We start from the raw sequence: 16,647 nt of genomic DNA on the forward strand, positions 1-16,647 counted from the left end.
CGCGGACGGAGGTGGAAAATAACTTTTCAAGCAATCAACCTACAATCACGTGTGATACATTTTTTCCCATATAATTTTGAGGTGAGGAATCGATTTCTGAGGTCAGTTGTGTGGTTCGGGGGTCAAATTCAGGGTCAAAGGTCAAGTTCAATGTCATTTTTGGACTATTGAGGGGTAGAAATCGTTTTGTCCCCCGCATCAACTGCAGATCACTCCTACTCGATAATTGATGAACGATCCCATTGATTCTAATTTCACCTCTTCTTCTTTTCAGAGAAACCTATGATGGCTGACTCAAGGTGTCTTCTCCCAGAGTGTCACGGAGAAGAAACGAAATTCACTGAGATCGGGATCAAGAAGCTCATCTCGTGCGCCAAATCCCGTGGAGATGGGGACCTGCAGGCTAAGCTACAGAACATTATTGATGTTGGTGGAGATGCGGCAAGCATCACCTGCCACAAAGGTTGCTACTGCTACATCAAAAGAGAAAATTGAGAGTGTGAGAAATTCACAGAAAGGAAAGGCTGAAGATGAGGGTGTAAGGACAACTACAAGGCCTCATACAAAGGTAGCTGACAAACGTGATTGTATGTTCTGTAGTGAGGAATGTTTACTCATTGATGATAGACACCCAGAAAGATGGGACCGCGTTCGTGAGTATATGACCAAAGAACATTTTGACACAGAACGTAACCCACTCCCATCTATGAAAGATATGGTCCTTGATGTTGCTGAGCAGCGTAATGATGATGTCGTGAGAAGGGTCAAGTTGCACCTTGCTTTTGTTTCTGATCTACCTTCTGCTGAGTGCAAGTACCACGTCCGCTGCTGTAACAGTTTCACGAAAGTCCCCACATATGCCAATTTGCCAACTGGTATTGCAGATGAAAATGCTCTGAAGGAAGTCATTGAGTACATGAACCGAGACAAGTCCAGAATATGGAGTAGTGTTGAACTGCATTCCCTGTACTCAGATCGAGGTGGCAAGCTCGCTCAACGTGACATGATAAGCAAGTTGACTGACTGCATGAGTAAGGATGTTATCCTTGTTCGGGTAGATGGCTGTGCTGCCATTGTTGGTTTCCGTGAGTCCGTTGCTAAAAGTCTCAAGATAGTTAAGGTAGATGATACGGATGAGAGGAGCATTGCTTCCATGGTGAGGCAGATCAAGCATGAGGCACGGTCGGTCAAGTACAGCAGTGCCAATTATGACCTATCAGAGTTTATACAGGCCAACGCAATCAAGGCGACCAGCCCAAGTTTGTTGAAGTTGGTTTCGGACCTGGTCTCTGGTGGTAAAGTGACCAAGAAATCTCTGAGCCTGAGCCAGCCAATTCAGAGTCACGTTACAGGAACCAGAAATCAGACAACATTAGGACTGGCCGTCAAACTGTTGCACCGGCATGGCAGTTGCGAACTTCTCAAACCCCTTCATGAACATGGCTTCACGACCTCGTACGATAATGCCCTGAGATTCCGAAAATTGGCCGCTCGTCTACAAGGTGACAATGCACAGGTTCTCCACCAGTTCATGGGGTTGTGTAGAACCGTCTTGGCGTGGTTTGACAACTTCTATCTCCAGGTATTCACACCCAATGGTCGACGCACTACCCATGTCCTCTGACATGAATTCCAGCAACCTCATCCCTCAGGTATTCTGGAGTATGGCCGCGCTAAGCCAGGGATGCAGACCATACTTGCAAAATCTGCTGACCAGCAGGCTCCACCTGAACTTGACATCATGAAGTATGGGTGGGAAATAAAAGATGGCACCCCAGTACCAGCAACCTCCGATCAGCCCCCAGGACCCCAATATCTCATGGATGTAGTGCGGTGCGGCTGTAAGGCGGCGGTGAAGGCGTGCGGCACTGAACGTTGCAGCTGTCACCATGAAAATATATCATGCACTGTGTATTGTGCTTGTGTTTGTCGTGACGCCTGCTTCAACCCGTTCAAGACAGGAGACGAAGACCAAGATGAAATGGAAGAGGAAGGAGAAGCAGATGTTGAAAAATGATGATGAGGAAACTGAACATCTTGATCTTGCATTCGGCTCTGATGGTGAATGGGAGTGATCGACGTTACTGAATAAACGCTTGACCACCATCGCTCTGAAAATGTCATTATTATTATTTTATTTCATTTTTGGCCAAAAAGACCTTGAACTTCACCTTTGACCCTGAATTGACCCCAAATCAAAAATTTGACCTCAGAAATCGATTCCTCAGGTCAAAATTATACAGAAAAGAGGTATCACACGTGATTGTAAGTGAATTGGTTGAAAAGTTATATTCCACCCCCCCCCCCCCCCCGTCCGTGGTGGCCATCTTGGATTTATGCAAATGAGCAGAGCTCCCCAAGGTTTCCGCTTCGGCAACCAAGCCAAATTTTCTCTATAGACCCATGTGAGTACGAAACCATCAAAAAACAATACACTTCTCATTACAGCAAGGTTGAGTACAGAACATATACGGGTGGCAAACGGACGATAACACACCAGTACACAAACACCACACAAATTACACCACACAAAACTACACAAACACTACACAAAACAAGTCCTGGTGAGGGTGTGCAATCTCTGATTACTCTTTTTCTTGTTCGGATTTTGTAATGACACAGTATCTTTCATCTTTCGCACTAATGCTTTATTGTTTTGTTCATAGAGACACGAGATGCTGGGAATCCTCTCGGAAATGTTATGTGCACTCACTTCAGTGACTATTTCAATGTCCATGTCATAAATAATGATGTGCTGCTCCATGTTAAATTGCCCATTATTTTTAATACATTTAATTTAAAACAAACTATATTTCACAGCCAATCTAAGAACATTTAAAATGTTTTCTAAATCATTTTTTGATGAAGTAGGATCTGGGAACATACAAATCCAGTCACATGCCAGACTGATCCAGACTTTCTTCATATCGATTTTTTTCAATGCCTTGCTTCAAAGTAATGCCTCTTATTTTTCAGTTTGTATCCAAAGGGTCGGAGGAAAGTTGTGCAAGATCACAATGAACGGTTTGTATCTCCCACCTATTTTAAATCGAGGGGCACTGTGATTGGTCATGTGACATCAAAAGACACTTTCAAAATGGCTGACCTGCTATATGTGCATACAAAGCAAAGAAGAGTTATTGAATTTCTTGTTGTTGAAAGGTTCCTCCAGTGGATATTCATCGGCGCTTAAAGAATGTGTATGACGACACTATTATTGATGTGAGCAATGTTAAACGTAAGGCAAAGTGTTTCAAGAGCGGGGAAACAGACATCGATGATAAGCCTCAACGTGGTAGGCCTGCAACCGCAGTAACACTGGAAAACAAGAGTCGGATTGATGTACTCATTAAAGTGCATTGCTGTTGATGGAGACTGTGGAAAAATAATTTAATGTTTGTCACATATGTATGCATATTTCCTGTGATTAAGCCTTCCCCTCTCAGACAGGGGAAGGCTTTTTGCTGTTGCAGGGTTTGTTTCGAAAATTAGTGCCCCCAATTTTTAGCTCACCTGGAACGTAGTCCGGGGAGCTTATGGGATGGCATGTCATCAGTCTGTCCATCTACATGTCTTCTTTTCTGAAACTACACATATGATTTTGATGAAACTTAACCATAACCTTCATTACCTGTGATGTCCCAAAGTTTGTCCATTGGGCATTAAAAATTCATCGGGGTCTGGGGGGAGAGGTGGGGGTCTACAGAGGGAATTTACATGAGGGGGGGGATTGCACCTCCTAAAGAGGTATTAGCTTTCTTCTCAGAAACTACACGCACACAATTCCTATGAAACTTGACCACCACCTTCATTACCTGTGATGTATCAAAGTTTGTTCACGACATTACAAAAAATCGTGATCTCAGGGGATCTATAAGGGTGGGGGGGGGTTGCCCCACAAAATATGTATTTTCTTTTTTCTCCAAAACTACACACACAATTTCTATGAAACTGGACCACAACCTTCATCACCCATGATATTCCCAAGTTTGTTGGGGTTGAAGGGGATTTACAGGTGGGTGTGTTTTCCCCAAAATAGGTATTTGCTATAACATTGGTTCATTGGTACATTTTGTTGATTCCATCCCGGATTGATGTCATCCTCAGTATAATTATTCGACCAAGTGAGGGCCCAGGGGTATTGCCCCTATTTTGATTGTTACCACAGATTTTCTTTGACCCCTGGGAGTACCGAACCACCATTTTGAAAAACTAAAATTCTCCTTGCACTCCCTTTCCCAAATTTCTTAGCTGTATCTTGGAGCCAGCTGGGACTTTCGGAATTATATTTTGCATCAATAATGTGAATAAAAGGTTTGTAGGGTTAAAATAATTATTTTTTGACTTTTGACCTAATTTTTAAGGTCATGACCTAATTAGAGATTTTAAAAACATTTTTCACCTTAACTTCACTACGTTTTGGCCAATCGGAATTAAATTGCCCTTTGTTGATAGCCCAGAGAATTCGCATTTATGCTTAATTTACATCATAACCCTCTGGGTTTATTATTGTTCCATCACCAAGCACGGTCCCGAGTAATCGCATGGTGGCAGCAGTGGGATAATAATCACGAAAAGAGCAGACACGGATGATCAAAGCAAGACGGTGTTTGCCAGATGGCTGTGTATTGAACAGTGCACCCCAAACTGGAAGGACAATAAACTTACATTTATTCATAAACATTGGGGCTAATGACGTTTTCAAGCAGAAACTGGACTGACAATATTGCAGAACCTGTTTTGTTGTTTTCACACCGTGGACTTCTATGAGAACATTGGTTGAACGGAATATCTTACCAAGTCAGAAGAAGCAAATGTGCAAATCTTCAGCGCCTCGACATCCAAACACATGAACAGATTAAAATGATTATTAATGGTAGAAACGATGTTGTGTTGAAGAGAGAGATTCACGTGGATCACATCGAGAGCTTGGTAGGGAGAGTATACAATGTGCACGATAGTTAGTGCACAACACAAAGGCAGTGATGTCATCAAGTACTACAGTTTTACTCAAGATATATCATTTTATCAGCCCGTCCCCCACGCAGTTGGAGATGAGGTTTTGCAATCACGTGTGTGTGTGTGTGTGTGTGTGTGTGTGTGTGTGTGTGTGTGTGTGTGTGTGTGTGTGTGTGTGTGTGTGTGTGTGTGTGTGTGTGTGTGTGTGTGTGTGTGTGTGTGTGTGTGTGTGTGTGTGTGTGTGTGTGTGTGTGTCAAGGCTGTAACTTTTTTACCATTTGAGATTTTGTCATCAAATGTTCAAAAAAAAACTTTACGATGAGAGTAAGGAAAAAGACAATTTCATAATTTGGTCAAATGGTAAAAGGTACCATTTAGGCGAAGAAGAATAAGAATAAGAAGAATCAGAAGAATACGAAGAATCAGAAGAGGAAGAAGAAGAATCAGTAGAGGAAGACGAAACAGAAGAGGAAGAAGATTCAGAAGAGGAAGAATCAAAGAGGAAGAAGAAGAAGAATCAGAAGAAGAAGAAGAAGAAGAGGAAGAAGAAGAAGAATCAGAAGAGGAAGAAGAAGAAGAGGAAGAAGAATCAGAAGAGGAAGAAGAAGAAGAAGAAGAGGAAGAAGAATCAGAAGAGGAAGAAGAAGAAGGGGAGGAAGAAGAAGAATCAGAAGAGGAAGAAGAAGAAGAAGAAGAAGAATCAGAAGAAGAAGAATCAGAAGAGGAAGAAGAAGAATCAGAAGAGGAAGAAGAAGAAGAAGAGGAAGAGGAAGAGGAAGAAGATTCAGAAGAGGAAGAAGAAGAAGAATAAGAGGAAGAAGATTCAGAAGAAGAATAATCAGAAGTGGAAGAACAATAAGAAGAAGCAGAAGAGGAAGAAGATTCAGAAGAAGAAGAAGAAGAAGAGGAAGAAGAACAAGAAGAAGAAGCAGAAGAGGAAGAAGATTCAGAAGAAGAAGAAGAGGAAGAAGAACAAGAAGAAGAAGCAGAAGTGGAAGAAGATTCAGAAGAAGAAGAGGAAGTAGAACAAGAAGAAGAAGCAGAAGAGGAAGAAGATTCAGAAGAAGAAGAAGAAGAAGAAGAGGAAGTAGAACAAGAAGAAGAAGCAGAAGAGGAAGAAGATAAAGAAGAAGAAGAAGAAGAGGAAGTAGAACAAGAAGAAGAAGCAGAAGAGGAAGAAGATAAAGAAGAAGAAGAAGAAGTAGGAGAAGAAGAAGAGGAAGAAGAACAAGAAGAAGAAGCAGAAGAGGAAAAAGATAAAGAAGAAGAAGTAGAAAAGAGGAAGAAGAAGAGAAGAAGAAGAAGAATCAGAGAGGAAGAAGAAGAAGTCTGAATAGAAAGCAGGTGGGCTTTCCATTTTCAGTTGCTTTCACATTTACAGTTAAGTTAAAAAAAAATCTTTCATAGTACTGAAGACAACACTACTACAGTATTACCACAGCAAACTGCAGTGAACGTGTAAATTCAGTTGCCGTATTTCCGGTGTATAGACCGCACTTTTTTCAGCAAGATAAGGTTAAAGTTGGGGATGCGGTTAATACACAGGTACAGAATAAAAATCAGTGTTAAAAACGATCAATGCTGAATTTAAATTATATTCCAAACGAACACTTTTATCAAGCAGTCAACTGCTGTTAATCTCAATTCCGCCGTTTAAAATGTGAAAATCAGTTCAGGTTAAGAGTTCGTACATCGTTTAAATAACCTTGTGCGGAAATTCAATAAGTCACGCTCGGAAACAGCCGGAGACGTCCGGACAAACGGAGTTTAGGTTCGTGTTGTATACAGAGCCTTGCGGCTCCCAAGAAGCTGAGAGGTGATTCAGCATGGACAAGTCCGTCATCCGGTGCTGGAGAACAAGCAAGGCAATGACAGAGAAGATGCCAAGGAAGAAGAAAGCACTGAGGGGAAAGTCAGCAAAGTGGCCGCAGTTCGGGGAGCATCTCGTCGCTTGGCTCTGGGAGAAGAAAGCAGAGATTTACGCCATCTCAACACTTGCTCTCATGCTGAAGGTTAGGAGCACAGCTAAGGAGGATGACATTGGGGGCTTCATGGCCAGCCCATCGTGGACCTACAGGTTCATGACACACCATTGACTGTCGGTTTGACGTTGCACAAGCATCTCCCAACATTTAGTTGATAGGTCAGGTATGGGAGCATGTGCCAGAGCAGCGGGATGCTGCGTCCACTTTCTGCCGGCAATCCAAGGGCCTCTGCCTGGTCATCCCCCAGGCAGGTACTTGGCCCATCCCCATCTCCTTGAGATGTTGATCAATTTGCTGCAACCACAGGCCACATGGTCAGCCCATTGGCCTCCTCCAATCACGAGGCTACCTTGCTGAGAGAATCTGGTGAGCAGGATCAGCGTCAGGAAATTGAGCCACATGTCCAAACAACCGCAGCTGACACTCACAGACGATGCAGGTAATAAATCTCATTTGAGTCTCTCTCAGCAACTGCCCGTTGGACACAAACTCCGATCCGTGAGAGCCAAAGATTCTCCGAAGAGACCTGATACCAAAGGAATTAAGTCTCCTTCTCACATCCCTGGTCAGAGTCCAAGACTCACATCCACAGAGCAAGACTGGAATTACCAAGGACATGAAGACTCGGAATTTCATCCTCCAGCACAAGTAGAGACAGTGCCACACGTCATGATCCAGTGAATACGTGACTGACCCAGATGTCTGTTGACCTCTGATTCACAGCCAGCAGAGACATGAATATCACTGCCAAGGTAAGTGAATCTCTCCGTGACCTAAACATCCACGCCACAAACAGGTACAGACAAGATAGCAGAATCCAAGATGTCATTGAAAGCCTGGATCTTAGTTTGGACCCAGGAAACCCATAATCATCACGACCCCAATACCTATCTCATTCAGCACCTCGAGTGAACCCAATAGGATATCCAGATCTCCACAAAGATGAATGCCAAACCAAGGTCAGACATATTGACATTCCCAAATGATGCACCGCAACTTGATCTCAAAGTCATCCTCCCCATAATCCAGTCCATACAAGTACTGAAAAGTGTGGGGGCCAGTACACACCCCTAACGAACTCCAGTAACAACTGGAAATAAGTCAGAGATGGTATTACGCATCTCACAGCACTCCAGAGTATAGTTCAGACAAAGGTTTGAGAGTTCAGACTTGAGATGGAAATGTTGTTTCCTGGCTCTCCTGAGGGTAGACATACACTTGTTCTGAGCTTTGTGGAAGGAACTGAGATTGCCTTCAGTTGGATTTGCCTTCCATGAGGCGAAGGCAAGTTGTTCTAAGACAATTTCCTTGCCACAAGCTTCAGTGCACCGTGGGCAGGAGGAAGGGAAGGGCAACTGAAGACAAGATGGGATAAATCTGTGCATGAGAGAGAGCAAGTTTCTTTGAAAGAATTCCCAGGATGAGTTGATGTTGAAGAAAGTAGAGATGGGAGACCAGTCTAGAAGTTTTATGGCTGCTTGAAGACCCTGTGAGTTGGCCTGAGTGAAATGCCAGACTCGACAGCGCTGAGGTGGTTCTCTAATAATGGCCAGAGAGATGACCACTTCAACAAGGATATGGTCAGATGAACCGATTGGAGTAGAAAAGAACGGCAGACATGTTTCTGGGAATTTCGTCAAAATCAAATCCAGAAGACATGGAGTGCTGATGGTTTAAATCCAGTTCAGGAAGTTGCCGGATTGTGTCAGTCCCAATGATTAACAGAAATCCTTTGCTGAAGTGCCATGGCAGGTGAGAGAGGTACCCACACCCAGCCAACTGGCATGATGACAACTGAAGTCACCACATATGAGGAAGAGAGGGTTGGAATGAGTAGATAAAAGATGGTCGATGTTATCGGCAAGCGAGATGTAAATGGAGTTGTCACTGTTTGATGGATGGTACAACACACATTTAAACAAGAGGTGGGAGCAGATGGGAAGCTGTAACCAGAGGTATTCCTGGGAGTGTGGGGGATTGAGGGTAGTGCATGGGGAGTGAGGAATAGAGTTTTTGATAAAAAGAGCAAATCTGCTAGGAGGAGGCTCAGGTCTATCATACTGGAGGAGGGAGTAACCAGGGAAAGATGCTAGTGAGTCAAAGACTTCTTGAAGGAGGAACATTTCTGTTAAGCAGATTATGTCTGGTTTTTCAGTGGCAACCTGTGTGGAAAGATCAGTCAGGTTAGAACAAAGGCACCGGATATTTGAGGTCCACACGACTTTGGGTGCAGGAGGAGGGGAGGGGATGGGGAGGGTTGGACGAGTGAGGAGAGGGGGAGGGAGGGAGAGTTGTTGACAAAATGTAGGAGATTGCAGAAGAACTGGGGGAGTGTGGTCAGATGGGGAGGACAAAGGGCTTGGTGGAGATGAGGATTGGTCCAGTGGCGAGTAATAAGAGAAGGGGAAAAGGGAATTAGGAGATGGGAGGAGGTGGAGGAATGAGTTGAAAGAGAGAGAGTGTGGGGGAAGGAAGCAGCTTTTGTTGACGTAAGGGGGGCAGCTTTGAGAAGGGGGAGTGAGAAGGAGATTTGGAGGGGAGGGGCGAGAGGGGAGATTTGTAGGGGAGGGGCAAGAGGGGAGACTTGCAGGGAAGGGGTGAGGGGGAGTTGTGAGGGAGAATGGTGAGGGGGAGAATTGAGGTAGAAAGATATGGGGGAGCTCTTGAAAAGATGAGGTGAAAGAGAGAGAAGTTTGCTTTGAAGAGGGAGAAGGCAGCTGATTTGAGAGGGAGGGGTGAGAGGGAAGCTTTGAGGGCGGGGAGACGATGAGAACAGGCACGGGCATGGGGAAGGAGGCAGAAGAGAGTGAGGATGAGACTGGGTCGTGATCGGGTATAGATGGGAGAGGGCAGGGGGGGAACAAGATTTGAGCGGGTAGGATGAGAAGGAGGTGAAGTGAGGAAGAAAGAGCACGCTTGAGATATTGAGGAGTGTACTGAATGAGAGAGTGAGATATTTGTTCGGTTGGAATGGAGCCTATGGATGTTTGAAAACTATACAGTTTGGGATACCAGAGGAGGAGCTATTAGCATAGCAGATGGCAGTGGAGAGGTGTGAAGAGAGGAGGTAGGATGGGGGGCAAGATGGGAAGAGTAACAAGGGGGTACAATTGGGGAGGAGTTAGGAGGAGGTAGATTAAAGGAGGTGGGATGCATTTGCACTGTGTTTGGAAAAAAAGAACGTTTGATGGAAGATGAACAAGCATTGCAAAATGCAATTTGTAAAATTTGTAGGTCAGAGATACCTTTAAATATGATGGATGAGGGATGGAATACAGAATATTTGATAGAGAGGAGAAAAGGAGCATTGTGACAGATGGAATTTTTGACACAGGAAGAAAGAAAGGTCAAATTGAACACAAGTTTTTAAAGAGGAACAGGGCAGAGAGAGGAAGATGAAGCATTGTAAGAGACCGTTTCTAGATTTTATTTAATTTTTTTGAAGATTAGGGAAGAGGGGGGCAGAATAAAGGAAAAGTTTGAAGAAAAGGTCATGAAGGTGTGTGATGAATACCTTCATGATCAGAGTGGGATTGGCAGGGAAGAGGGTAAAGAAGGAAGAAGAACAGTCAGTACAGAAAGTTGTGTGGTTACGTGATGTAAAAGGAGAGAAGATAATTTTTTCTTTTTTTGGTGTTCTTTTTGTTTTTTATATTGTAAGACATGAAACAGAGTGTATAGTTGGGAAGTATTAAAAGAGGGTGGAAGGAAAAGCGGATAAATGAAAAACTGAAGGTAATAAGGATAAAATATAAATAAACAAATGAACACAATCATGCACAAAGACCGGAAGAAGGGTAGGCCTCTGGGAAACTCAATATGAAAAGACCGATGAAAACCTACCAATTTGCACGTTTTGAAACAAAACCATAATAGGAACACACAGTAAATATGGAGACAACAAAATAACAGTCAAAACGCGACAAAAAAAAGACCAGAAAACTTATCTTTGAGAAAGTCGGCAAAAAATTCCTGGAGAGAACCCAGCATCGCTCAAGATCAAGACAAAGAAGTATCTACCAAAACAAGGTGTCATAGTATAACTACAACTCCTTAACATGATGAAACAATTGTAATTATTATAGAGTTATTCTACCTTTCCTACAATGTGACGATTGCTTGGGTTATTCATGAACATTGGAGTTCATGAGACATTTTTTTAAAGCAGAACCTGGCCTGACAATGTTGCAAGACTGTTTGGTTATTGGTTGCAAAAGCACTCTTCCTGTACAGGAGAACCACAAAGGCGACAAGTCTGTCAAATGAGATAATCAAAGGGAAGTAAACATTTACACAAAAGTTTTCCTTAAGATAAGCAGCACTTTACCAGCTCTAATTTTGCCGTCGCTCATCATGCCAATTGTCAAGCTTTTGCTGTTGCTTCTTTTGTTCTTGCAAGAGAAGAAATGCTTTGGCACATCGGACATCTCAACCACAGAGTTCAAGCATGTTGCGCAGCTACATGATAAATACAGCCTCCAGTGGAATTTCAACTCTACACACATCATTTTCAGAGCACAGGCTCAAACGCAAGGTTACATGTCGTTTGGGTTATCCATCAAGGGAGGAATGTATGATTCTGACATTTTTGTGTGTACACACAGAAATACCTGCACGGTAAGTATTTATCTTATCCATGATGGGTAAAATTTGTGAGAAAACTTCAGTAAATTTTGGCTGCAACATTCCTTTTAATGGACATTAACGATTTCTTATTTAGCATGACAAGTTTTACTGCTTCTGATTCTCTTTCATACTGTTCGGGTAATCTACATTTGTACATGTCATTACCTCCAACAGCAAAGCTGGGCAGAGGTTGTTTTTGCAACCTGGTCTGTTTGTCTGTCTGTGAGCAGGACATCTGAAAAAGTTGTGGACAGATTCGGACGAAACTTTGTGGACAGGTTTGGTATGTGACAAGGACAAATTGATAACTGTATATTTTGGTGAAGACCTGAATCTAGATACTAGAATAATAATTTAAAAAATATTTTTCATTGAGAGATAGGGCCAAAAACGATATTTATCAGGATATCCAAAAAGTTATGGACGGATATGGATGAAACGTGGTGGACAGATTTGGTCTGTGACAAGGACAAATTGTTTCAATTTTGATGAAGATCCAGATCCAGATCCAAGATTTGTTATTAATTTATAAAGTGATTCTTCACCATTGAGAGATAGAATCAAAAACAATGTATCGCATGAATTTCAAAACGTTATGGACGGATTCAGACAAAACTTGGTGGATGAGTGAGGTAAGTGACAAGAACAAGCTGATTCAATTATGGTTCAGGTCTGGATGCAGATCCGGCCAATCAGTGGGATACAAAATGTAAACTGTTCAGCCTGGCGAAGGTATGTGCTCAACGGTGTGCCATTCTAGTTTGGTGTTGTATTAAAGAATATAGTATGACGACTATTACTACCGCTAATACGACAAGAAATACAGCGACATGCCACACTGATCCCGACTTTGTTCACATATCTTTTTTCTACCTATCGCTTCATTCCTTTTTGTTTTTTCTCGAATAATTCCATTTTTATTTGGTTGACTAGACTGAGTTGTTGCAGTTGCTTTGATTTTGATTGAAAGTTTTTTTTGAAATTCATGCCTTGTGTTCATCAGCAAATTCCGAACCAGTTCAGGTCAGATCTAAGTTTATTATCATCAGGTTGTGTGTTTTTCAATCCAAAGTTAGGTTATCACTCCGATACAGAATTTCAAACGAGAATTACACTCAGTAAAACGCATGCCTCCACCAGGCTGAATAGTTCACGTTTTGTAGCACACTTGTAGGCCGGAGCTGCATGGGAACCTCAACCAAAATATAATAATTTTGTTCTTGTCACCTCCCCAAATCATCCTCTAAGTTTTGTCATAATCCATCCACAACTTTTTGAAATACCATGCCAAATAAACAGTTTTTGGCCCCATCTCTCAATGGTAAAGAATCACTTAAAAATTCAAGTATCCAGAACCGGATCCAGATCTTCACCAAAATCTCACCAATTTGTCTATGTCACACACCCAACCTATCCACAAAGTTTCCTTTGAATTCACCCATAACCTTTTCGATATCGCACTCAGAGACAAACCGACAAACGAGGAGGGGTGAATACATAATGTCCGTTACATAAAGGTAATGATTCTGGAAACACACAACAATGAGCAGAACAATATAGAGCCGAGAATTGTCCATTAAGTAGGAAAGCAAAGACAAATTTATGCACGACTTACATCAAAAAAATATCATCAGTGGACCTCAATTCCCTTCCTCATGGTGTCAGAGGGGATGTTCAGCCTGCTGTTCCATTCGATAGCATCTACATGTGCATTTTAACGATTTAACGGTGTGGTACGTTTTGAACAGAATATGCCATTGTGCAGTGTGCACTGATACCTTGGTCAAATTTTGAATTCCTGTCGTAATCTATGAATTCACCTAACTGGCATCGCTGGCTCTCGGTAGAGGCACAGTTTATCAAAAGAGGTGCAGTTTATCAAATTTATTAAATCTAAATCTGTCAGATATTGATTTGCTAAGCCAGCAGTAATAATCTAAGTCTTCTACTCATGCAGAAAACTGCATTCTTCCTTCCACACCGTTTCTTTCAAGGATCTCCACACTCCAGCACTATTATCTTTATGCATTCTCATCGATCCTATTTTCTCTTTTAATCAACCACCGAACTACTCATACGAAGATTTGAAAAGGAGGGACACCTGTTACCCTTCTCCAATTCGGAATTTTTTTTCAGGATTCCAAAAGCAATATTTTTGTGGTTCTGCAAAACCGCATGCCTCAAAGGCAATGGCACCCAACATATGAGGTCCGTCTTAAAAGTAACGGGACTGAGCCTGCTGTGTGCTCCACTTACACAACTTGAATGAACGGGTTGCGTCACAGTTTTTCGCAACATTCCAGCAATATATGAGGCCTGGGGAGGAGGAGTGATGTAAGCGACATTTTTGAATGATATGATGATGATAGGCTCAGATGATAGGGTAAGGGTTTAAATATTGCTATATGGCATTAACTCCAAAATGGCCGATGTGGCCCTAACATCACTCCTCCTTGCAGCACCTCATATATGATTGGTGATGGTTTACTGCACTCATTGTGTGATTTTTTTACAGGTCGTGCTTTACCCGTTGTCTAATCTGAGTCGTCGTGCTATGAGTCGTGAGCAGAGAACCAATCTGAAGTTTCTTGCCAACCTTGGCAAAACATATTCTGAATCCTTCGCAATGCTGCAGCAAGTCTACAGGGAAGAAACGATGTTATGTACACGTGCATTCGAATGGCACAAGAGGTTCAAAGAGGGACGGGAGGAGGTTGAAGACGATCCTCGGTCTGGAAGACTTTCAACGAGCAGAACAGCGGACAACATCGAGCGTGTAAAGCAGATGGTGTGCGCAGATCATTGACTCATGGTGCGGATGATTGCTGAGGAACTTTCCATCAACAAGGACACTGTTTGGAGCATTATCACTGAAAATCTAGAAATGTGCAAGGTGTGTGCAAAGATGGTCCCCAAGCTGTTGTCCGAGGACCAGAAACAGCAAGGAGCCACTGTCTGTCAAGACATTATCGAGCACCTCGAGGACGATCCAGACCTGCTTTTGAGAGTCATAACTGGTGATGAATCGTGGATATTCGAATACGATCCAGAGAACAACGGCAGAGTCATCAATGGAAAAGTCCGGCATCACCAAGACCAAAGAAAGTAAGGATGTCAAAGTCGAAGGTCAAGGTTATGCTCATCGTGTTTACTGACATCAAGGGCATCATCCACTTTGAGTTTCGAGACCCCTGCACAGCCAGATGGACCAGTGCAGAGCGCACATTGCCACAAGCCACGGCAAAAGTAATTAAGCAGGAGATAATGTGCCATATCACGACGTGGGAACGTTCAGGTGGAGCGTTCCACAGAGATACATGCCACACATACAGACCTTTACACAGCTAGGTTAGGACCCTTCTCCTTACACATCTATTCTCCTCTCTCTCTAACCACCCCTCTATCCCGTCTTCTTTGGACACACAAAGAACATCAATACTGACTTGCAATCCCATTTTCCTCTGGCATGACACCGCACCCCCCAGATTGCACTATACCACATTTCCCACTCCCACACCTGAGACATAACCAGTATTCCTCCAACCTACCTCTCCCTCAGTGTCCTGGGTTCCATTGGTCTGCCACTGTGCCAGGTTGAGAGGCTGTTTACCTTCACCTGCTTTCTTTCTCTCTGCCTATCTAATCTTCCGTGTGTGTGTGTGTGTGTGTGTGTGTGTGTGTGTGTGTGTGTATGTGTGTGTGTGAGATGGTGCCTGTCATAGCATAAATTAAGATTGTAGAAGATATAATGGGATAACTCTGCTCTGTATCTGCTTTTGTGAGATTGCTTGTCTTTTTGCCACACCCCACAATTTCCTTGCCATCCTCTGCTGCACATAAAATAAAACCCCATCTAATGTGTCACACATACTTTTCCTCGCTAGATTGTAAATAAATGCTTTGCATAGAAATTTTCCCAGCTCGTTTTTGTCTTTTCTTCCATTGGCGAAGCATGGCCTGCACCCTCGTTTAGCCAGGAGGTTATTCCCAACGATCTGTTTCCTAGACGGAACGTGCTTGGCAGTCCCGCTTGACTGCATCTGATCTGGTAAGGTGATCCAGTTTGAGCAAGTGCGGACTGAGCGTGTGTCCCCCAGTACCTAGATCATGTGACCTTTAGATAAACGGTATGAGACGGAGGAGCCTAAGTCACATGGTCGAGTTATTGCCGTTCACGGTCAATTAGTGACCCGCCACGTCATGAAGTTATTCGTATGCAACGGCCTGCGATTCCAGAGAGTCTTTTGAGAACCCAAGGTAGTTCACCCCTCGTTGTCTTCACTCCCGAGCCTGGGTCCGCAACAATATATTATATTGCATCGATTACTGGGCGTATTATGCCAACCTCAATACCAAAAAGTCATATAATTAAAATATATACTTGGAACAAAGTTACTGCAAGCATACATACAAAATAGTGCTTTTTGAGAAATAAATGTTGAATTTATTTCGAGTTTTCGTTCAAACATCAATGTAAGAACCATCCTGGTGCAGGCTGTATTTCCCATTAATCATGAGACTAAGGCAATATTGCACACCCAGCATGTTAGGGGAATCAACTTGAAAAAAAAAACACTCACTTTGTCAAGGTTTGGAGAAAGTAAAAATTGTGTACTTCCATTGTGGAATTGTGTTTCTATGGCCTGATTATGACTTGGTGAAGTCCAAAGTTGGCAAATTATTGTGATGTCCTACAGCGAAATTGGACATCATATTGGCCTTCTTTGTTTTAAACAATCTTTGTCAGAAGCTCAGTCTGCAAACATCAATAAATATCAAATTTGTCTGTCGAGGCTTTGGACTTCAGCTACATAGGATTTAGGCCTCAGGTCTATCACGCAATCTCTTTTGTCCTGGATGTCCTCCTTTTCTTCTGTTATCCCTCCACCTCTTTTTCTCAAATGTATTCCCAAAAATGATTTTTTTTTAATGTTAAAATTTTGATTATCATTATTACTTCCTTCGTTATTTTTCTCCTTCTTCATACTACTTAAAATGTATTAACTTGCTTCTTTGATTAAAAGGCTCTGAAAAAAAAAACATTAAAAAAACATTTATCTCCCTTTTCTCCAGAAAT

The 16,647-nt window shown here is 42.6% G+C and overlaps 1 protein-coding gene across 2 annotated transcripts in view; it reads left to right on the forward strand.

Moving 5' to 3' along the window:
• Window positions 1-11,246: 11,246 nt before the first annotated feature.
• Window positions 11,247-16,647, forward strand: part of MOXD1 (monooxygenase DBH like 1) — a 72,174-nt gene continuing 66,773 nt past the window's right edge. For both annotated transcript variants that reach the window (XM_085879836.1, XM_085879838.1), the window contains exon 1: window positions 11,247-11,561. In XM_085879836.1, coding sequence (XP_085735962.1) covers window positions 11,298-11,561 — 264 coding nt within the window. In that variant the 5' untranslated portion in view covers window positions 11,247-11,297. The remainder of the gene's footprint in view (window positions 11,562-16,647) is intronic.

The sequence above is a fragment of the Eptatretus burgeri genome, chromosome 4, assembly GCF_056783735.1.
Source record: "Eptatretus burgeri isolate ZD-2024b chromosome 4, Ebu_testis_v1, whole genome shotgun sequence".
Lineage (NCBI taxonomy): Eukaryota > Metazoa > Chordata > Myxini > Myxiniformes > Myxinidae > Eptatretus > Eptatretus burgeri.